The 24,215-nt window shown below is 44.7% G+C and overlaps 1 protein-coding gene across 1 annotated transcript; it reads left to right on the top strand.

Moving 5' to 3' along the window:
* The first annotated feature begins 18,754 nt into the window (after window positions 1–18,754).
* On the top strand, window positions 18,755–19,413 carry LOC142764794 (uncharacterized). The gene is made up of 2 exons (XM_075865323.1): window positions 18,755–19,045; window positions 19,143–19,413. The coding sequence occupies exons 1-2, from the start codon at window positions 18,769–18,771 to the stop codon at window positions 19,403–19,405; spliced, it is 540 nt and encodes a 179-aa protein (XP_075721438.1). The 5' UTR covers window positions 18,755–18,768; the 3' UTR covers window positions 19,406–19,413.
* The last annotated feature ends 4,802 nt before the right edge of the window (window positions 19,414–24,215 follow it).

The raw sequence follows: 24,215 nt of genomic DNA, 5'->3' as shown, positions 1-24,215 counted from the left end.
CTATATCACCAGCGTGGATTAATGCTGGTAGTGCCTGATCAATCATTTTTCCTTGTTTGACTAAAGAGAGGTTGAAGCCAAGTACACTTGCCTCTAATTTGGCCTCTAATCCTTGTAGGTACATCATGAATAACAAGGGTGACATTGGGCACGCCTGCCTAAGTCCACGTTTCACCACTGTGGGCTTGGATACCTGTTTTTCCCACTTTATAACTACCTTGTTAGTTTTATAGATTTCCTTTAAACGATTAGTGACTCCATCTTTTACACCCAGTGTGTCTAGTATTCCCCACAAGTCCTCTTGAACCGCGCTATCGTACGCTCCCTTGAATTTCTGCAGGCCGGTAGGAAGCTTCACAGCGCAGTGCCTGATCTTGTGAAACGGCGCAGCCATGCAGGCAGGGCATTCAATCCCCTCCATATTTTTTGTATACTACTGTGTTGTGTACATCGTAGAACCCATAACAGTAATGATAGCAAACAGATCATTGATTCGGGTAGGCTTGGTGTTTTTATTTAAAATGGAACAACGAGGAAGCTGCTGAAGCTCGTGCCTGTATACAGCTGCTTTATATGGAAATGAAACTTTAACGAAAAAAAACAAATGTAATGATAAACAGTAGGCTCATAACAAACAACATTTCTCTGAGGGTGCATGGAATATATGTCCCATGCAAGGCTATGCATTGCAGTCCTTACTGCATTAATTATGTACACGTACTGCAGGGCATGCAAGTGTGTGCAGACATACGCTGAAGAAATGACATTTTTTGCTACAAACGTGCACCGCACCAAATAAGACGCACGTGTTAGTATAGTCAGGGAACACTCGTGAATATTGATGAAATCACACAGCTGGCTTACAGTATAAGACAAACACAATTGCGAGCAATAAAATGCGACGCTGTTTAAAGAGGCGGACCGAGGTTACGAGGAGAATTATCAGTATGACACACACACCACGTGCCAAGCTTTTGCAAGATCTAAAGAGACTAAATATAGAAATTTGCCTTTGTAAGTTAACATTACAGTACCAAATGGAGAAGTCACACGAGAGAAGAATTCATCGTGGGTTAAAGAATGTGTTTTAAATATTATACACAGCTTTGCAAGACAATATCGACGAGTTTTACTCGTCTAGGTGTGGCAGGTGTAGGCCTGATAAAATGCGATGTTGTTTCAGAGCCTTCCTTTCGTAATATTGCAATTTTATTCAACTCTCTCAAACGCGGCACCGTAAATTTCTACTGGGTGCTCGAACACGGCAATCAGGTCGCGGGGCAAAATCTTTGTAACATTTTATTACCGAAGCAGCGATACTAGCAATGCTTGAGCTGCACTTGCTGTTTTCGAAATTGTAACCTCCTCAATCTCATTACTGTGATCAGGAAACAGAGAGGAAAAGTACAGCAGTAGTACGTAGAGAAATATTCAATTTCAAGCCCTTTAGCAATATCATCTAAACAAATTGCCAGTTCACTGGGCTTTGAATTCTCGATGGAAACAAACAGCTGATCAGGGACGCAAGCTTGGCTTAGCACTGGCTTGGCCGTTCATACAGAGGCAAAAGCCGCTGCAGGAAACTGGATTGCGGATCGTATTGAGACAAAATATTTTATTCATTTTTGTTTTCTTTGTTTCATTTCCCTAATTGCTCTTGTGAAGGCGTGGACCGCGCTTCGTGATCTCATGTACCGGCGCACTGTTTTTAAGTATAGTATGGCACACGATAATACATGATTGCGTGCTTTAATTTAAAAATGTTCGCGAGTATGGCAGCAACACTGCAATGTCGGGAAGAGGATAGTAGTAGAACCAGTAGCAGCTGCATGCCCGAATGGAGTGACTGATACCACCACCACCACTACTGATGCCCGGATGGAGGAATGCCAACCAGATGCCTTTTGTGTTGGCCGTTCTGGCAGTTCCGCCGACTGTATAGAAAGAGACGACCCCGTCGCTTGTCCTCTTCTCTTTTCCTTCGGGCATCAGCGACAACACTGACGGACGACGTGTTCGACTTCACCGTGCACGTGAGTATAGGTGGTTTTTCATTCGAGTGAATTCTTGTTCAGATTCGCAACTTGTCGACTTCATCGTGATCACCTGTCGCCGGCAATAAGTCACATACGTGCGATATTTAGGTGAAATAAATGATAATGCACATTTTCTGCTCCATTTGCGCGACTTAGCTACACCAGGACGTGAGGTAAAGCCTTTGTCGCCTAGCCACTAGCTGGCAAGATCGATCACTCGCATCCTTCAGTTCACGAATCAACGCGCCTGCCTTACAGTTAGTAAGCTGCTCGCAAAGAAATCTCACCGAGGCAATTTTGTTTTCTGTGAACAATGTACCGTAGATTTGTCTTGAATAACAAAAAAAACTTGAAAAATAAATGTCGCGACCTTTTAGAAAACGCCGTGTCTAAGGGCTAGACGTGGCATTTTGTAAAAGGCTCAGTAAATTCAGTATTTTTTCGTAGTTTCTGCTTGAAATTAATATTGTCTATGAATTTCATGGCCCAATCTTTCACTTTGGCTGAAAATCTCGGCGGCAAAAACTTTGTTCAGTGTCCCTTTAAGGGCAGGTGTAGATGCCATCATTTCAGTCGCAAATCTTTTTGCTAGTCGGTCGGCTGGTTTACAATAGGGGTACTAACTAGAGTTCCTGATTTCATCAGCAACACATCATCATGGCTTCATCAGATGCTGCATTATATACATTCTATCCTCGTTTTTAAATAGGTGTACCGTATGGTCCACTGTTACAGGAAACAAGCGAGCTCATGGACCACGGAGGAAGGAAAAAGGTAAGGAGAGGGCATGCCCAGCCGGCGCAGGGCGTAAAAAATGTGGCGGAAATGACATCATGGCGGCCATAATCAGTAGGCACAATGGCGGCGTTGTTATGGTTACGTGTTGCGCAGTGAAGCTGGTCTAGCAGTGAGCGGCCGCGGCTGGCGGCGGAATGTGTGCCTCCCCAGGTCTCGTGCTGAGCCGTGGCGGACAATATCTGTGCTCTGCGCCGCGTTATTGGTTACGCAGTGTTCGTCTGGCTGTTACATTACTCTTAGCAACGTTTACAAATCTCTTTGTCCATCACGGGGTTTCAACAGTGCGTAGAACAAGTGCATATCCATGTGTCGTGCGGCGGATGACGCGGATGAAGCAGTTAGTGTTCATCAAAATGGCGTTGGACACCAAGACGAAGCTGAATGATGACGAACGCCTTGCAGGTCAGTGACGGTTGAGCAGTGCTCCTGCTTGTGACAACGGACGACGCTGTTGAGCCCAGCAAGACGCCGTGAGGACCATGTGCACATACGTAGTTTCGTGTTGTGTGTGTACAGTAACAACTTGCATGTGCGTATTAAAACACCTTTTCTGTTCCGCTTGGTACACTCTCCACCAGCATTGCATGTAATCTCAACGTAACAGCAACCACGTTCAACTGTCACTAGCACCGTGCTCAAAGTCACCACGGTCGCAGAATGCTGACGCAGGTGAGTTTCACGCGGAACACGGACACAGTGGCAGGACTCTGCGTCAGTCGCGTGGCAGAATGCAACCGTAGAAGGCGCACGACCGATCGTGTTGTCTGTACAGTTGCTGAATTAATGACGTGAAAGCACTCGCCGTTGTCAGTGCATCTAGCGCGCGTTCTCTCGTAGTTGCTTCGTTGTCGGCGAGCTGTTACTCTTTGTTATTACTCGGACGAAGCGATTTCGCTGAAGGTCTCCCGCTGGCTCTGAGTGATGAGCCCAGTTCCATTAGTTTCGGATCGTCACGACACACGCGCTGCGCAGCCCACGTGCTTTCCGAGCTGGAGAGGGAGTCGCGCCTTCTGCTTCGCATTCATATGTAAACAAGAGAGGAGAATTGGCCTGCTCAATATGGCCGACTTCCGGCTTCATCGCGGCTTCACAACGAGTGACGTCAGGGCCTCTCCTTACCTTTTCCTTCCTCCGTGTCATGGACAGTGAGCCATGTGATGCTAACTGGCAGCGAGGCTTGTGAATGGGACGCATGCGCATAGAATCGGGGTGCGCCCAGTTTTGTCTGCCATTTCTCCGCCTGTACGCATGACAGCATTTGAAAGCGCATCCGTATTTTAGCTGCGCAATTTATCTAGCCCAGTGCCTCCTGCTTCAGGGATTTCCTGTGAGCACAAAAAATGCATGATTTTAATCGTTGCTGCAGTGTTTTGCAAGTTGTCACCGTAGAGCACATCATATTTTTCGCGTAATGCTCGCTGCATCTGGCAAGTTTCGATGACTCAAAATGCTGTTCAGGTCTGATGTAGAAAACATTTTAAGCTCGTCCTCGTGACCATGAAATATTGGTTTATTAAATAATGGAAGGCAGAGTTGGTATCAGTTGATTTACAGTGTGAAAATGAAAAGTGCGAAGAACCGTGCCTGGCAAGTAAGCCCCGAGAGCATGAGCAGAGAAGTAGTAGATGAGGATGCGCATGCGCTGCATCTCCGAATCTCACCAGCACTAGTGCTTGACGGACTGCTGGCCATGCACTAGCGTGTTCCTTCTGAAACAGGACTTTGGCCCTGTAAGCAAGTTCTTGAAGGGCATAAGTAAAACGTAGAATGGGCCCTCTAAATGCACCCATCCTTGAACCATTGGGCTTATGAATTAGTGCCCTTTTCAAAATACAACTATTCTGAGCAATAAATTGTGACAGAAGAGTGCATGAAATTTAAAAATGGGAAGAAAGTCTTTAAATGTCCCCTTTATACATAGTGTTCTTGTGATGTCACTTCTGCCGTTGTCGCCCTCTCCCGCCATGCCCGGGTAACTCTCTGGGTACCTACGGCAGTTCACGTGCTGCAGTGCGGTTTGTTTGGGGCTCGTCATCTGTTGCTGTGAACGATGTGGAAGCATTGTGGTTTTTTGTTGTCTTACTTTAACTAGTTCATTGGATCAGGAAGGCCTTGCTCGTTCACTCTATACAAGACCAGATAATCAAGATGTGCGACACATACATCAGCCACGGCGTACACCGGCTGCCCGCCACAACCTATGAGGGCCTATTATCTTGCTTTCACTACAAATTGCCTGGCCCAAAAACAAGTGAAAGCTCAAAATCTCTCGAGCCGCAATTTTAAGAGTGGATGTGCGAAGCGCAGCAGCTCCCATCGAAAACTAGTCGTGCAGAGCTAGGCAAGTTTACAAGAGATATAATATTATGAATATATTGTCGCGGCCCACGCCACCAAAGTAGCAATGCCCCCCCCCCCCAAGTGTTTTAAACAGTGCTGATGTTGAGCTTGAGCCTCTGTGATTGCAATTTGTGGAAATAGTCGAGGAAAATGTTATACAAGGCAGATAGCGACTTTGCGTGGTGTGCCGCAGTAATGCCAGTCATCACTTTATTTTTCGCGTATGCTTTAACACCCTTTTCACTTTGTATTTTGCTTTTGTTGTACGCTAATGTACAGTGGAGTCACTGAACATGATAGAGACCGTGTATAGAATTAATTGACTAATTAAAAAAAAATCCTGACGCCCAACTTGAACCGATCGGCTATACTTCAAAGTGAACTAATATTGTTTCCCATTCTTTACAGTTTGTTTCAATGCAATACCAAATCTCCGCGATCGCCATCACAATTTTAACCGCCTTCCTCGCCATCATGATTTTAACTGCGGACAAGTTTGTATGTACAGTATCTTGGTAAGCTATATCTGTTTGCAGGTAAATACTTGGCTGTGGCACTTACTTGTAATGAAGTTGCACCTGAAGATGCAAGTATTGCAAAGTTTCTTCAAGTAGCTTTTGTTAATCTGCACCAGCCAAATACGCTGGTACTTTTAGGAAAATTGCAATGTGCGTTCTCAATTTTAGGTAATAACTTTCAGCGAAGAAACGCCCTAAGCTCTGCTCCCTCTGCGTGGACTACTAAATCAACTTGCCTCACTAGCAGCTCATAATTTCTCGAACTTGCATCGTGAGGCAAAACTAAACGGGTGCAAGCACGAGAAGACAACATGGCAGTTGTAGGTGATAGATTCGGCTGGTGCCCGGGCATGTGGGTGGCGCATTTGGGAAGTGACGAAAAGGCACTGCGAGATGCACGTGCACACTTTGTGTAGTTGCTGTATTGGACAGCAAACCTTTTTTCTTATCTGGGCAGTTTTACCGAAGGAAGTTTCATCATATGGCGTGATAAATGAAGCGAATCCACCGGTTGAACCACATCATTGTCTCGCTGTGCTTTTGTACTTTTTTAGCTCACAAAATTTATTTGTACATATAAGTGACAACTTGCCAGTGATAAGGCAGCACTCGTTACCATGTGATCATCTCCGGTGTGCTGCTGCCTCAATATTTCAAATTCTAAGCATTTACACCATTGTATGTTAACTTTTTCTTCAAAGTGAGACAAGCCACATGTGCATCGTAGATCAAGAAGCATGCCAGTTTCACGTACTTGTAAGGTAAAGTTCAGAAATGCACAGTTGATCAAAAATATTAGTTTAATGGTGCATCTACATAGCAGAGCACCTGTGGCACCAATTAAATCATTTTGCATAGCTTCCACGTATTCATTGTACATCTAAGACTACCAATTATTGTGCTGTTCCACATTGTCAATGTGGCTATTAGGCACAGAATAGATCACTGTTTCATGTGGCAGTACTTTGTATGGCACACTAGACAAGGTCGAACAAGCTGTCAGCTGCAGTGTGTTCAGGAAAAATCTATGCTATTTTGTACAGACAGTGCTGTCACATTTCATCAGTGTGCAGTTTTATCGAATATCATTAAATATACCAATACATCCTTATTTACATTAGGCATATTGCAGAGAGCAATTAAAAACCTTTGTAGCATAATGTGAAAGATGTCAGTTTTTTTCATTTTTAGCACTCTATACACTATAATTTCTCTTTTTCATTCATGTAAATTATAAGCTACCATTTTTCAGTGTATGTTGCCATCTGTGGTTACAACATAAGATGTAAGGCACTTGGTACCTCTTCTCATTATTCATAAACATTGAATTTTTTCTTGAAGTTTGAGGCGTCTTCTTTATTAGAGCTGCTCTGGACTTGACATGTAGTTCGTTATCAGTGAATGAACAAAATTGACGTGGTATCTTGGCTACAAACTTCACCACTTTGATTACAGCATGCCAAAGCTTTTTGCTGTCGTGACGTTTCCCGAAGAACAAGATAAAGTGGCCGTTGTGCCACTCTCGTGGCTAACGGAAGACCGGGCCCAGTGCCACTGGCCTCCAAAGAGGAGGGGTGTTTGGGTCGAAGAATTGGTTCGAGACCGGGTGGACCCAACTGCAGCCTGGCAAAAGTACCCAGTTTGTCTTGTGGCTTGTTGCAGTAAGTGAAGTTTCTGAGTTTTTTGTGTTTACCTTGGGCACATCAGACTAAATATTAAAAAAAGAAAAACTTTTCACTTAAGAAAAACCCGAAATTCGGGCACTTTAACATGTGCCACCTTCCTTGTCCCTTAGTTTTCTTTGTTTTATTGTTGTGTTTTCTCTTCACACACCAAATTAGGCATGCCACTTTATCTCAGTATCTCTTCCCATTTTTTTTATTGCAGGGCACTTCAGGTGGTAATGCTGTTGTATGATGTCACTGTTGCTTGGCCTGACACCTCCATATCTACATACAGCATATTGAGCGCATGCTCACACTTAAAAGAAGTCTTCTTCCTCTTTCTCTGAGTGTTTCAACAGTGATATTAAGGTGGGACATTACTACTATGGCTAGGTGCAGCATTAATATTCTGTCTAACAAAAAAATGAGCCCTTAAGCGTACACTTCTCTCTTATCGCTCCACAAACATGACAATGCAAACCATGCGTGAAAATTACGAGAGGAAGCCGGCAAAAATAATAAGAAAAGAAAAAAAGGATACATAGTAAAAGAAATAGAAACACAAAGATAAATACAGAAAAAAGTGAGGAAAAAGGAGAGGAGGAAAAAAACCAAAGAGAAACAAAAAAGGCTCCACACTTCCTTCAGGCTTAGCAGCAGCAAGGCTAAGCTGCCTTAATTCTTTTCTCACCTCATTTTTCTATTTGCCCTTTCCTTTGCCCCTCTTGTTTCGGGAGGGCATAGAAAGCATAATATAAACCTGCTATGGTAGGCACCTATGAAAAGAGACTGCAAGTTCGGCACAGTGACAACCACTGTTCATGGATCTTTCACTAGGTACATAGTCACCTAACACTTTTACTTTCTTTGAGGCTCTAGCCGACGCCAGCTGAAGAACGGGAACCAACACTGCCAATTAGTCGTACATATCCCTGAAGACTGGCATGCATCATGCGCCTGTGTAATGCACAGCCTTCTCATTCTGGCGCATGCAACTTACTCTATGAAAATTTTCGTGATGATGAATCCACGCTTTGAAATAATGGTGGACTTGAATTCTTCAGAATATATATGAATTAGTTAAAAATTAATTTAGACACCTTGTGGCACCGACGTTCGGCATAGCAATAGCCATGTGGGAACAGAAGGCTCAAAACAAACAAATTATTTGGGTGACTGAACTGATGTCACTGGCATGAAGTCGGAGCTTCTGAGACTCTTGATCTTTTTCGTTGACACCATGCACATGGTCCACTAAATGGCCACCTATTATAGCAAGCAAGATGTTGCCATCAAGCAGTCTATCTTTTTGACATGTCCACATGAGCTAGCTTCAAACAGTCTATAAGAATTGTCTAATTGTGTTCGTTAACTAAAAGTATAAAGTACTTCAAATCGCACTTGAGGACTTTAAAAGGGTCGTTGTAAAGTGCTTGTAATGGAGCGTGAGTAACAACATAGTGGATGAAGATGCGGCTGGTATAAGCTGTCTTGGAATCATGACGAAGTGGCGGTACTGCGGCAGTAGCCATAGTGTTTCGCAGGCAATCGGCATAGCAGTGTACCTCAATTGTACTTTACTTCAAATCTGAAGTAAAGAATTCGCAAGGTACTCAAACTGCAGTGCCAAAAACTAGCTCTGCAGACGAGCGCTGCGTGTTTTCTTTCAACGCTGTGTGAAGACCTAGTAAAACGAAAGGCAGGTGCTCGGTCCATGGAGTTCTTAAGAATTGTGCTCGTGACGCTTTTAGTTGTGCTGATATTTTGGGGGTTAAGTTGCTGCTGAAAATGTGCTGCTCTGGGTGTTTATTGGAGAGTGAAAGCACATTGTGATAATCTGCTGTGGCAACTTCCGAATAGTTGCCTTGCACGGACAAACTATGCCTTAGCTTTAACTTGTCACCACTTGCTAGGTTTGCCGCCCGCTTTGCAATACTATGATCTATCCTTACCTTGGTTGCAGTGCAACACAAAACGAAAGCAACAGGGAGTGAATTGACAGCACGGCACTGTGTTGTCGCTTTTCTTCCTGTTGTCCTCATCTTGAGCTTTGCTGTAATTTAAGTTAAAAAGTGATTGCAACCAACTGGCCCAGCATGCCGTCTACAGTTGAACCCCGCTACAATGAACACCGCTACAATGAGTACCAGCTTAGTGAATTTGTACAAATTGTTGGTGTTTCTAAACAGGCCACTTTTTCATTGATAGTATATAAACACATATTAAGATATGTACTGCAACATGACACTTCCATGGGTCATGAAACTGACTGCTAACAATATGTACGACTGATAACTTTTAAAGCATGTAGAAACATCTAGAACTGTTAAGGAGAGATGTGGGTCACAAAACAAGAGTTTTCTAAAAAATTTACAGTTTTTGTTCTCACCTGTTAAGAATAGAACCTTTACTGTACCGAAAGAAGATACATATGTCGATACTCAACCAAAAATGCTTTAAAATTGTGTCTAAAAAGCACAAGTTAGTTGTTAAAAAGTTGTTAGTGTGCAGTCTTTGAGCACCTTACCCCTGATAATGCGCCACTGCTCGCCATTGTCGATCGCATGAGGCAAAGAGCCAACCCTCACTCTTCAAATAACTACTGTTTTCTTCACTGCTTCAGTGCAAGAAATAAACAGAAGCATGCTTTTACCCAGTTTTCTTTAATGCCGCGACTGGCTTTTATATTGTGTGCTATGGATCGGGGATAACCACTGTGTGTAATGTAGAGCCTACTTGCGCGGTTCATGTCTCGTCAAGCAGCACAGTTGAAAGCTTTTCTTGTGTGTTTATCTCTGTTATCGACCCGGAAAGGTGTAGCTCAAGCGATAGCTGTGCTGCCAGTGGGAAAGCTGTTGTGGCAGCGCACCCTGTAGGAATGGGCTATGAGCAGTTGGTCCGATTTGCGGCAATTTTTGGCTTGAACTTTGGCCAATGCATCATGAGTCATTTACAGCCACCAGCTGGAAAGCCCGTGATTTGGCAATGTACGTCGTCTGTGGCAGTCTTGCGAGGTCGAAAGGGCTCACAGTGAGAGACATTGGTGGGGATCACATTGCCGTTATGTATGACGGTATGTGACACAAACGCGGCCACAAAGGTATCGGTATTGTTGTGTCCCTCGACACTGGATTTTGTTTAGATTTCAAAGTCCTGTTGAAATTCTGCATAGCTTGCAGTGCACAAGGCTCTGCCAGATAGTGTTTGGGAAGCGTTTCATGGCTTTGTTTGCGAGCGAAGTGTGTGAGGAGTCTGCTCGAAAGAGCTTTGAGGCATAAACTTATGGTGCTGGCGCATTTTAGTGGCAGTTGCCACTACAAGAAATATTAGTTTTTTGTGTGAAAATTTTATTCCATTTAATTGCATATTTAATAAATAAACAATCAGTTTTAACCGACTCGTTTTTCACAAAATAAATGTTGCCATTTTTTGCAATGTGCCCCTCTTTTCTCGGGTACTTCTGGTGCTTGGATCTGCATACAGTTCACCCAATCTGTTCCAAAGTACGAGAAATGCGGTTATATTGTTTCAATTTCAGTATTTTTATATAGTAAAAAAATTAGTTCTATATAAACTTTTACTAGGGTAGAATAAACAGAGACTTTCTATGTTGTAATTTTTCACGACTATTACAGATTTTGTATACACTTTCTAATTGGCTTTCTGCATTCTATACTTTATTTAAAATATTGTGAACTATCAGTTTGTAGTGGAAAGAGGAGGGGGGAAGGCTAGAGGTTTTTGCTTTGTCACGTTGCGGGACTGAAAGTATGCAGCTTGCGAAAAAACTAATTATATCTTTAAAACCTCCATAAAAAGTTCTGCAAACAGCTCAAGTTTCTTTGCTTTAAAACGGTTGTTTTGGTGTCATTCTTCAGTTTCTGATCATAGCTGTGCGAGTTTGTTTTCAATATTTTCTAGGGTTGCAAATTTATTTCTAGAGACGTTTGTTTTTCTGAGAATTAGACGGGCAATCTTTAACTAGTTGCGTGACCCTATGTTGCCTTTATTATGATTTGCTCTAAAAAATCTTTCATTCGCAGACACTCTTGAGAAAGCTCAGCGCCGTGCCACTGGTGCACAGTACGGCCTAGCGGCAGACACAACGGAGCAATTAGGTAATTGCTTACATTCATTCTTTGCTTACATAAAATTGTAAGCTGGTGCCTGCTTATCATGCCTGTTAAAGAAGGTGAAACAAGTTTGGAAGAGATGATGACCACTTTGATAATTGAGCTAGCTAGGAGGTTAACCTGAAGGAACCATTCGGATCTAATTGGCAAGCCGAAGTGTAAACCAAAAACAATGTTTATGAATAATACAGTGCCTAAATTTCCAGCCTATTTGGAACCTGTGGTCATATAGTAGCTTCCAATTCTTATTGCCCCAAAATGTGGTAGTGCTCATTGAATCCAAGGAAAAAAATGGGGCTTCCATTACTACAGTATTTTATTTTTAAAGGTACGGTATAAGCTTCTTTTGCCACTTCATGCGACCTTAAAAGGTCCACTTATCTGTTTCATATCTAACTGTCGTTTAAAATAGGTGTACATGCATAAACATTCTTTTTAGGCAATGAAGACCACAATGAACTGGAGGCGGGATGGGGGGGGGGGGGGCACGTGGGACTGCAGCGGATGAACGTAGGGTGTGTGTTTAATATGTGGAAAAAAAATCGAAATTTTGGCGACTGAAATGGCGCTGACTTAGTGAGTGCGTTCATGACGAGAGTAAACACGGTTATTATTTTTTCAAATCTCTTTTGAAAGCCAGGAAGGATTTGTATGTGGTGCAGCCTAACAGAAGGTCCGTGAAGGCAAATTATGAATTCGTCGTTGTACGAAGGCCTAATTTTTCATGCGCACCATAAATAGTGTTCAAAATTTGATTGCATATGTTGTTTTCATCCTCGCTGCATTCCGTGCTGTTTATGATGTAGAAAAAAAGTAGCACGCTGAGAAGTGGTGCTGCTTTTGGGCAACAGTTGAAAATGGCATCGCAGGGGGAAGGCTCGGAGAAAACCATGCGTGAGTTTGCTTTCATTGTTACACTATGCACGTATTAAGTGATGGACTTTAATGTATGCTATTTGTATTGTGCAAGTTTTTGGGGACATACAACTTCCAACACTTATATGTTCTGACGAAAATCACGCAAGAATGAGAGAAGAAGCTTGTGCGAAAATCATGCAAGAGTGTAAGAAGCTTGTGCAGAAGTCTGTGAAATGAAGTTTTGAAAATTTGTGGCAATGTGTCATTGTACAGCGGTCAACAGTCTTGCTCAGCATGCTTGACTGCAGGGCTCCCGGCTGCACAGGCGCATCTACGAAGTGCCTGATGCATGATGGGCCAAATGTCAGCCTGCACAGTCCGTATTAGCGCAACCTGCTGGGAATTTTCTCTCTTTGTTTATCGTCCGGACTTCAACACTGTTATGGCATTCAGAAGTGCTGTAGGCGATGCAGCACCACAGAAAAAAAAATTATTGACCATCTCCCCGAAGAGAATCATGATGGGATGGGAAGCAGCAGTGGTATACCCAATGTTGACTTGGCTGAAACAGGCGTCAAGGCGGGCGCTGAAAGAACAGGTTGAAGTGAAACTGTGTAACCTTTGCTCGAGTAAACGTTTCTTTAAAACGCAAAGACACGGGAGGCGGGTTGGAGTTTCATCGCAGATAAAGGAGCCGAAGGAGTGTTTCCACTCGACGGGCGGGCGGTTGAGCATTGCGGGTGGTGGAGAGGGTGAAGCGATAGAAAAGTCTGTTGCGAGCGGGTGGAGAACCAACACCACCTGGGTTCGTTGGGAGCTGCTGCGGGTGAGGGAGAGAGTGATGTCAATGTGCAGCTGTGGCTTGACCTACTTGGCATCGTTCCAGCAACTGCGGCTGGGCAACGCAGTGGGGCGCTTTAGCATGGAGACACGGATGGACAGGTTACACAGGCTGCTTCGCATCTAAAGGAAAAATGTGGAATCACTAGACTTAGTGCCCTATGCAAGAAATCCTGCAATGGTTATCTTTAGTCTGTAGTGTTTGCAGGTTTGCATAGGATGCGGGCCAAGGGAATTTCTCGTGTTTTAATTTCCTTTCTTTGTGGTTTCGTTACACCGTCGGCGGCACCTCTGATGGCCTAAACAGTTGTAGCCATGACAAAAAACAAAGAGAGAATCTATGTGGCGTTCTTTATATATTGGCAATGCAGCTCCGAGTACAATGCTCTGGTATTTTAGAGAAGTATGTTAATGTCTGTTCCTATTCTTGAAAGGCCGCCCTTAGGTATTTGAGTAGAATAAAAGCTGGGAAAATTCATTTTGAGCCATTTATTATTTGCACGGTGACATCTTTGCAGGCAAGTTGAAAATAAAGTATTTTTATTGGTGGTGACATGATAAACTTAACTGTACCAAAGCATGACCAGTTGTATACTGCTGCTGTGCATAAAAACTTAATGTTCCTGCTGTAGTTGCAAGACAGCCAGTGAAGTTGGTATTACACTTGAGAGCGATGTGCCGAGAAACGCACCGGGAAGCGATTCTTCTCTATTAGATGAGGCATCTCTTATCAGCAGGGTACTACACATGCATTTTTTTATCAACCTGTATTTTACTGTAGGCGCACTGGTGCCTCTTATCCCCGTTTGTCTGTTACATCAGTGTCTCTTGTAAAAGAGATCAACTGTGCTACCATTTTTTTTCGAATGTAATGAGTTCTTTTTCCAGATTATTGTTGTTTTAAGGTGGAGCCTCACATTTCAATCAAATACGGAAGATTCTATTTTTCCTTCTAGATGCTATGAAGTCACTCCTTGTGTTACAACAGAGTGAACACTGTTACGAGAAAAGCTACATTATGGAGTTAACTCACTCCATATTGACTTAACACACAGAATCGGTGAAAACTACACTTCATTCCAGCTGCATTAGAAATAATATTCATCTGCATGCTTCTGTTTCTTTTGTTTGTTTGTTGGCTGGAGGTTTGGGGTATAGGGTGGCCAGAGGGCACTGTGTAGTCTTTCTTGATCTTCCCAATATTGTCAACATCAATTGATAGGCGTATAGGGAAGCCAGCATGCTGAAACAGCGGTACAAGCATGCAAGATGTTCACCATTGCATGCTGTCAGTCGCTGTGAGCAACCTACTGCATACAATTAACTGTGAGTGGTGAACTAACGGTGCACTATGTGTGCCTTCTGGAAAGCTGCAATGGTAAAGTGCCACAATGGTATAGTAACATTGATAAAATCGCAATTTTTTGTTGAATAATTTTGCAACAGAATCAATGGAGTTTTGGATAAATTTGTGTATCTGCCTGGTTATCAAAGCTACAGAGTCAAATGCGGTATATACTCGCGTATTATGTGTCCTTTTTTTTGTCGATCCGGTTGACCGTAGTTTTTTTGTTCGTACTCGATTCTAACGCGCATGCGATATATGAATTCGCTTAACCGAAAAAAAGGTGCGCGTTAGATTCGAGTAATTACGGTAAGATGCAGACAAGGAAGCGCGATGCCAACACAGTGCTGTGTGTGTCGCCCTTCATGTGTGTGTGTCCCCATTCCTTGTTGCAGTCTTCTATTGCGTTGTGTTCCCTCCGATATCTAACCAACACACCCAAGCTTCTATGCTAAGTCTTATTCAACGCACTCTTCTGCTGGCTCCCATACTGAGTATTGCATGTCGAAGAACTCCACGCTGATGTGCTTGGCGGTGGCACGGTTTCAGTTTTCTTCGGTAAGCTTTATAACAGCAATCTACCACATATATAATTATTGTAGCCTATCACAAAGGAACAGTAAAAACGCAATGGACAAATGGCGAAACCGAAAAAAAAGAAAATGAGTGCGAAAACCTGCCTCATCTTGTTGATGTGATGGGTCCTTGCATGTGTCCAACATCTGTGCTGTGTCTCGGGAATACATTCTTGCCGTCGAAGAGGTGGGAAGATAGGAGGCAAACCTATATAGTAGGCATTTCAGACTACACATAAACAGGTTTCGGTTTTCAAGTTCGATATTCTAGGAAAAGCATAAAAGTTCATGGAAGAAGGGACCTTGCACTCAGCCGACTTTGCGTAAGACTGCACTCGCCTGCTCGACAAGAGATGTGCCTGACCAGAGCATCATGAAGTCAAATGTGTCTATGTGTGTGCTGGCAGGGTGGCTCGGGCTGGTTGGGGAGGGCAAAGTATGCGCGCAAAGAGTTTCTTGTAGTAAAGCCGGCTGGCTAGTTATACTGGTGAGCCAATTATGTGAGGATGCAAATTGTGCGAGTAAATATGGTATGTACTCTTGTATGTTTCAGCTCTGTTGCTACGGATCCTGCGGGTCTAACTTGGCATCCGGCAGCAACAAAGAGAGGTTCTGAAGGAGGTGTGACAGCTTAAGCACGAGGTACGGCTCTTGTCCGTGCCTCAGCACGCCTAGCCAGCACAGCCCCCTGCTGACCTTCCCCAGCTGCCTGCTGGTACAATTGGAGAAGTGGAGGCAGCAGAGTGAAGCTGTGGCTGCGGCTTTGGTCTGTATTCCTTGATTTTTAATATGCCTACGTAACATGCAGAAATTTAGTACTGCTTTAGGATACTGTGTTTCGGGAAACAAACTAGTCAGGTAATCTCATGAGCCACTGTACTACAGTCGAATATGAATAATTCTTACTCAAAGAGGCCAGAAAATTTGTTCAAATTAAAAGAAGTTCAAAATAATGAAAGTTACCGTAATTGCTTGAATCTAACGCGCACCTTTTTTCCGGTTAAGCGAGTTCATAAATCGCATGCGCGTTAGAATCGAGTAAAAAAAATGAATATGGTCATTCTATTGCCATCGGCACTTCCGAAATGGCCGCCCCCTACGTGCATCGGCATGGCGCGTCGGCCATTTCCGCCTATGTGTTTTCTATGTGCGGCACTTCGTACGTGTGCTGAAGAGTTGGTCATCTTGTAGTACATTAGCATCGACGGCATGGTAGGGCCGACTCCAAAAACTCGACGGGTGTACCACAATGCTGCTTTTAAAAGAAAAGTCATCGCGTGGGCCGAAACGGACAGAAATTGGGCCGCATCGCGGTCGTTCGGAGTTCCCGAAACGTGCGTGCGGGAGTGGCGGAATCAAAAGCAGGATATTGTGGACAGCAAAGATTCACGCAAAAGCTTCAGTGGACCACAGCAGGGTCAGTTTCCACAAATTGAAGAGCTCCTCGGCGAGCATGTGATTAAGCAGTGAGCTGCACAGCGGCCCGTGACGACAGAACTGCTCCAAGTGCAGGCTATGCAGTTAGCCTTAGAAAAAGGGCTAATGTAGAGCCAGTTTAAAGCGAGCAGGTGCTGGCTAACTAACTTTATGAAGAGGAAAGGCTTTTCCCTCCGAAGGCGAACGGGCATATGCCAGAAGTTGCCGGAGGTGTACGAAGAAAAGCTTCAGAGTCTTCAGAGGTTCCTCCTAAACTTGCGGCACAACAACGGCTACCTGCTTGGGCAAATCGGGAATGCCGATCAGACGCCTCTTTACTTCAACATGCCTGGCACCACAACCGTCGAGGAGAAGGGGGCGAAGCAAGTTCGTGTGCTGACATCGGGCCACGGTAAAACTAGAGTGACAGCAATGCCTCGTTGCACGTCAGATAGGACAAGCTTCCCCCGTACCTCATATTTAAACGGAAGACGCTCTCAAAAGGAGTCGTTTTCCCGAGTGGTGTGATCAAGCGGGCCAACGAGAAAAATGGGTGCGCGTTGCAATCGATGTCTTAGTTTTTTTTTGTCGTGGAAATCAGGTGCGCGTTACAATCGAGGGCGCGGTAGAATCGAGTAAATACGGTAAATGAGCGGAGGGCTCACCATGCAGTGGTGCATGTGCATGGGGAAGTTTTATTCACAAATTACAGGACATCCGTCAATAATTAAAGTAATCAATACATGTTTGTACACGTTGGCCTTGCAACGAGTCAACCAGTTTTGCGTGCAGTTTGCAAAGCATTTGTACTTCGGCTTCAGTATTCTCCTGGCAAAAGAAGTTGCACGCGGCAATGTCCAGTGCTGACACTCTTCGAAGACCACAACTGTGTTTCCACTGTTACGATCTGCGCTGCAGCCGGAGCGTGGCCAGCACATGATGAGAAAGGAGGAGCGTCTCCACCTGGAGAAAAGCAGATCGGCATTCGAGAGAGAAACACTCAGCGGCAGCTTTTTTTTTTCTCTCTTCATGCGCGGTGTTGGAAGGAGAAGGGTCTCTACATAGCAGGAACGAAAAACAGGAAAGCGTGACACCGACGCATTGCAGAACGGCATGAGAGAGAGCCAACTCTCTGTGACAGCTTTTTTTCCTTCTTTCTCTTCGTGCGCGGTGATAAGAGAAGGGTCTCTACGTGGCAGGGACGAAAAAAGCCGAAGCGTGGCACAGGAATGTCGCAGATTGGCATTTAACAAACATTCCACCGCAGTCTTTTTTTTTCTTTTCTTAATTTTCTTCAAGCCCAGTGATGAGGTGTCTGAAGTGCCACCGCAGGATTGGGCGGGTGCTGAGAGCATTTTCGGAGCACGGTATAGCTTTGATAGGACCACAGCGTCAGTTCAAATTAAGTGTGTAGGAATTAATGAGATTCGACTGTATTTACTATAGTCTGTGAAGTCCGAGTGAACTGTCCTAAGCTAGCAGACGATGTAGGCGGCATCGTGTGTTTGATGGGCGGTGACTAGCAATAGCCTGCTTAAAACAGACATGCAGTAATTTTGTTCATTTATCACCCTATTTCGTGTCTGCTGCGGCTCTCTTTACTTTGAGCTACAGTTCACGCTGCCTTGTGTTAGCCGATTTCTTACTTTTTTTAAAATCTAACATGCACCCCATTTTGCAGGGTGAAGAAAAATGCACCTTTTTTGTTGTGATGAGATTTCTATAGCGACATGCCTCTTTGTTGGCTATCACAGAAGAATATAAACAGCAAATGGTGCGACCATCTAGTTCGACCTTTAAATTTCTATCAGTTTCATCTATGACCAAGATTTTGTCGCTCTAAGGTTGCCTCTTAGTACGCCTTGATCATGTTCATTTATCTTGTTGCGCTCTGCTTACAATGCATCGATTAAAAACATGTCCAAGCTTCTTTTTGAAGTCCACATATTTTATTGTTTTTCACCTGTAGAAGCTACTCCTGGTCAACATTCAGGCAATGACATCGTAACCTCGAAGAAAAGTGTATTGGAATTTGAGCACTCTACAAAGTAATTATACTATTTCATAGCTAGAATCAATATTTATTAAGGGTTATAACAGTGTTGTATTTGATTTCATAACAGCAAAACTATGCATATCAGAGAAAGACTCTGAAAGCTTCTCACACTGAGTGTGAGAGGGCTGATGTGGAAACCATTTTAGGTCAAGTGAGTTCAAGTTAGCGTAAAAACAATGAAATGTTGTGATGCCCAAAAATTCAAGTTGTTGTTTTCAGTTTCCTCTTCTTGCAGATTTTTATCATGAAAACATTTCGATATGCTGTTGCGTTTACCCCATCTATGCTTCTTGCATTTTTTTACAGCGCAAGCACCTCGTGCAGATTGGGGGACATGGCCTCCGAGAAATTGGTGTGAATGCCATGAAGGCTGTATTGGCACATGACGTGCAAGTGCTGTACAGCCTTCATGGCAGAAAAGGGAAAAGGGCCTTTGTGAACCTGAGGCTCTGTGGATTAGTGACAGGTTAGACTTGTTCATTGTTTTATGTGTGTGTACCCTTGTGTATTCTCTGTACTGCAGTGCTTCATGTGTACTATGGTATTTCTGTTCTTGTATGCAGATGTCATCTGCCAAAAAGCAGGGTGCGACCAGGCGGAGGCCCTCAACTTTATTAAGAGGTGGCTGCCAGGGTCTGGTGACCACTGTGGGGGCAGGAAGCGGCGCTTCAGAGAAGCATTTGTTGTGGAGCAGCCCGATGATCCCCACTCTCAGAGTGGAGATTATCGGCTGCTCGCGGCAGCTGGCTTCCTGCCCAGCCACAGCGGCCAGGGCCTTCACAGCACCACTGCCACTGTGCCCCCAACACAACCTGACCTGCAGTAGAGCGGGCCCTTTTTAGTTGTGTATATAATTTTTTCAATGTATATATTTTTGTTGGACCTAATAAATAAAAAAAACAAAGAATACATGGTCTGAAGACTGTCGGTGGTGCACTGTTCAGCTAGCTTATGCTGAGTCGGAAGCACCATCACCATGTTTTAGTTACAAAAAAATGCTCTAAACTGTATGAATATTCTCGATTATCATGTGGGGGACATATGCTTTCAGAATTTACTTCCTAAGGACTTTTTTCGATTTGCTGCACCAAATACCAGTACCAAATAAAGCACTCGCTATTGCAAAAGATGGATTGGTAAGTAAATAAACTACACTTCTAGTGTTAGCAAAGGGAATGAGGCATAAAAGATGAAATAGATCGAGTAACTGCTTTCAGTTCTCAGCATTCAATTTTCTGTTGCCCCAAGTATACAGGGCTGCAAAGCTATAAGAGCGGGTCATCGAGGCATATTGTTTAATCTTCCGGTAAGAAAAATTCCCTACTAATAATGGTTACTTAATGGCAAGCCAATCAGTAGCCAATATTCGTCGTGCAGGGTACATCGGTGTAATAACGGCATTTAATTGGCTGCAATGTGGCCTTGGATTGGTCCAATGTCCGTCCTACATCGGTAGCCAATATTCGTCGGGCTGTAAACATTGGCGTAAAAATGGCATGTGATTGGCTGAAATATGGCCCAATGTTGGCCGAACATTGGCAGCTTTGTCGGCAATACGATGGGCCTTCGTCGGCCCAATGTTGGTTGCATACTGGCTAAAACATCGGTAAAACGTCGGCCCATCATTGGCTTGAACGTCGGCCCGACGTCGGAAGAAGTTGCACTACCGACGTCGGCCCAACATCGGTGCCGATGTTAGCCGATGTTGGTCCAAGATTGGTCCAACGGCGGCGTGCTGCCTGGGTGGTCACTACTTCGTCAAGGACAGTCTTCGCCAGACCAGACGTCAGCGCTGATATCCCCGAACTCTGGCTGAAAACCTCAAGCCATCCAGATCTTCAGTCCCCAACCCCCCTGCGAGAGACTGTTATGATCGCCATCATTATTGAAGAGTTTTGGTCTTTGTGGACTGGAGAAACATATTTCGACGCATTCCAAGCAAGCATGCGCCGTCAAGACGGGTTGGTTTCCTGTCAGCAAAACGCGAACAAGAATCCCAAACCAGTTCGCGCGAAAAAAGCGCACGAGCTAAGAAAGGCCATTGTGAGCTCTATGCAAGCCTTTCGAAGCAGACAAGGAGGCAGCTGGGCTATTTTCGAGGTCGCCGTGGATCCGGAAAGACCAGAACCAGCATGGTGCTTGCAGTTTGGGCTGAAAGCCAAAGCGAAACTGGTTGTGGCTGCACCTTGTGAGGAGAAGCGGAGCCGCGGTTATTCGCAACTAACAACGAGGAGTGGAATGTAGGGTTGAAGGAAATGAAAAGGCTTTATCTGCTGCAGCCCTTGCAGGAGCCCACTTCGACGACGAGGGATTAGTCGACCACTTCCCCTTCAACCTTTCTTCACAGGATCGGCTGAATGGAGTGGCACGTTTTGATGATACGCTGACGGACCACTACATTGTACTACCCGAACGCAGTCAGGCATGTTTGACAGTGTACCGGGAGCTGGTTTTTCGAACCTCACCCATTTGCCAGAAGAGTTCTTGAAAAGCAAGGTCATCTAAGACCTTCGGACATGCGGCAAATCTCGGTGACGTTTGCAAAACGTCGGTGCAGTGCGTTTGTGACCCTATTTGGGCATCGTGTAGGCTGTGTCCTCTCCACGTGCATTGTTTGGTGTCTTTCCCCTCCTTCGTGGGTGAACCACTTAGACCACGGAGCGCTGTATTGGCTGAAGCCACAGACATTGCGCCCAGGGTTGGCAAAACAGTGCTGTATTGTCAAATTGTTGCCGTTCTTACGAGCACCTCATCTGAATTGTTCGAAGAAGGGTCGTGGGCCCGCTACCAAACTGACACCCGAAGGGCCCGGAGTAGAAACAACTGGATGGCAGTGGTGTGATAGTGTCAGCCCTGGTCCCAACAACTGATGGCAGCGGTGGGATAGCGTCAACCCAGGTAGCAACGACTCGACGACAGCAGTCAGATGCGACGACCTATCGACTTCGAGAGGTGATTTAACGACAACGGTCGGATGCTCCAAGCTCATCGACTTGAGAGGCAGCCAAACGGCACTTCTGGGATGACACGAGGTCATCGACTGTGAGAGGCAACCGGAAGGCACTGCTGAGATGCACGACGCTAGAGGCATTACTGCGAGCCTGGTGAGTGGCAACTTTCTCCGGTAAACTTTACCAGGCATTTACTAATGTGCGAGTAAAAGCTGCTAGGGAGAATAGCTATTTTGGTCATTGTGTAACTGGCGTCAGGCAGATTGTCTGATAGCTTGATTAAGCTATAGTCTGTTGGTGACTGCAAGGTTAACGATGACGGAGCTATTTTAGTCATCAGGTTAACAAATAACTTGCGTCAGGCAGATAAGTGTGAGATAGCTTGTTTAAGTTATAGTTTGTGGGTGACGGCAAGCTTACCAGTCAGATAGCTGTTTTATTCATTGGGTTAACAAATAACTTGTTTGGGGCAGCTAATGGTGAGATAGGTATTTAAGCTATAATCTGTGGTGACGGCAAGGTTAACAGGGACTGAACAGGTTTCGTTTTCGAGCCTAAGGAAGCTTTCTACTGAGTGAGTTAACAGGTAACTTGAGGAAAGGCAGATAACTAGAGCTGTTGTTGTTGTCAGGGTTAATTATTTGCAAGACAGGAATCATTCGTGGAAGAGAGAACGTTACCCGAAGCAGTCATGAATCTGAAAGCCCTGCGAAAACCCTTGTTGCTAGCGATCACAAGAGAGATAAAACTGTATGTGTCGGACTTTCCAACAGGAAGAGAACTGATTGAGCGGATCGTCGCGACAGGGTTGGACGATGAGGAAATCTCAGGCTATGTCATGGATATTGAGGAAAGAAAGGCAGAAGCCCAGAGAAAAGAGGCAGATGCCCAGAAAAAAAGAGGCAGACGCAGAGAGAGAAGCCGAAAGAATTTGTATACACGAGGTGAAAATATTAACATTAAACGAAGAAATGGAAAGGAGATAACGTGAAGTTCGGGCGCAGCATTGGAGGCGTCTTTGGCCGTGTTTATGTTGGGTATGTGTGAAGTTCGAAAGGCGCAATGAAGTGGCGAAGATGGTGGAGTGTGAAGTCACCGAGAAAGCCACAGTTTGCGAGGTACCGCACGAGAAAGGTACGCGTCTTTATCAGTGCGATACGCAAAGTGATCCTTCGGCAGAGAAATGAGCAACAGGTCGTTGTTAGTGAAATCGCGCCTTTGGAAGGTATGCAACTCTGCGATGGTGCGAAGGTAGTGCATGTAGAGAGCCACGCAGGGGCTTGTATGCAAACTGTATCAAGTCCAACAGGTGTTAAATGTGAGACAGAGGGTGCTTCTAGTCGCCCTGGTGAGGTCATTAAACAGATTGATGAGCTGGAGACCACGCTGGAGCCTCAGCAAGGGAATGACCTTTCGGATGTTGAAAGAGATACGACGAAGGTAGTCCTTAATGTAGCAAAGACATAACACTACTGAAACCCGATAGTACTGCCAGCGAGGGCGAGCTACTGTTAAAAGTATTTCCTGCAGATAGCATGAGAAACGTCTCAGAGGGTGAGAAGGTACGTTGCGAGGCCGTCGTAGGTGTACAAACAGGCACAACTTTGGTGGAGGATCGTTTCGAGGAAATGTCTAATCCCTGCAGCATGAACAGAGCTTGTGTGGTAGTAGAGACATGTCTCGTGCAGCGGCACGGAAATGATTGGCCGGACGCTAAAAGGTACCTGTAAATCGAGAAGGATGCGAATTTCCAAAAGTTCAATTCCGTGGAGGGCCCAGCGTCTGCTTTTGTGAGGGGTAGCGCCGATAAATTAGCCCAACAGAACAATGAAGCGGAGAGATTAAAGGGCAAAGGCTGCAGAAAGGGTGGTGCACAGGCTTACCTGAACTGTAGGATTGCCGATGACGCAACCAGGGAAGTTTGTAACAACCAAATAAAGGTTGTACGTAAGCGTCACGGCAAAAGAAGGAAGCGGGGACGTGCGGCACCACAAAATATGGAAGCAGAGCGCACGCCACAGCGTAAACGGAAGGGTTTGCCATCGGGTAATTCTACAAACTGTCCTCTGCAGTGTATCGTCAGGAAAAATTGGCGAGAGAGTAGTAGCGGAAAGAAACGCACGTCCCCAAGAAGGAAGGCGTGGTCGAAAATTACTGCTTTGCTTCGACAACGATGTCAACAAGTTCCTAAAAAAGGTGGCTAGTCCTAAATTCAGTGTGGAACCAAACTCCAAAGGACAATGGCCAGTCTTTCCCCAGCACTTCTGGAATCTTCAATGTTACGACGAAGGCCAGCCAAAATCACGAGTGAGGCAAGATAGCGAAATCTGGCTAGGAGCTCACGCTCAATGTGGCCTCTGGAGATCGCAAAAGCGGCAGAGAACACGACTGCCACGTGCAAGACTGAAAGCGTGAAGGTCAGATGCAAGATTTTTACGAAATATGACCCAGAGTTTCTGGAAAGGAGCTTTTTTTAATATTCCTTGAGTTTTGAACCGTTGAAGCAATGTTTTCCTTTGTAAGTAAGGTTTGATAAGAAAACAAAGACTGGTTTGAAAGCGTTCTTGCTAAACGTGGATTGTTGTACATTTGCAATCAAATGCGCCTTTAGAAGATTTTTAGATGGTACGGAAGCGTGCGTTCGGTTGTGAAATGCTACAGCGCTCTATAGCTGCGAATAGAGCA

This window comes from Rhipicephalus microplus, chromosome 6 (assembly GCF_043290135.1).
Source record: "Rhipicephalus microplus isolate Deutch F79 chromosome 6, USDA_Rmic, whole genome shotgun sequence".
Lineage (NCBI taxonomy): Eukaryota > Metazoa > Arthropoda > Arachnida > Ixodida > Ixodidae > Rhipicephalus > Rhipicephalus microplus.
This window is presented reverse-complemented; position numbering and strand designations above follow the sequence as displayed.

What these genes read in the sequence shown, in the direction of transcription:
- LOC142764794 (XM_075865323.1), top strand. Translation starts at nt 18,769, where the DNA reads ATGCCCAAAAATTCAAGTTGTTGTTTTCAGTTTCCTCTTCTTGCAGAT. An exon ending in GCTCTGTGGATTAGTGACAG is followed by an intron (nt 19,046 to 19,142) that starts GTTAGACTTGTT and finishes TCTTGTATGCAG; the next exon opens with ATGTCATCTGCCAAAAAGCA.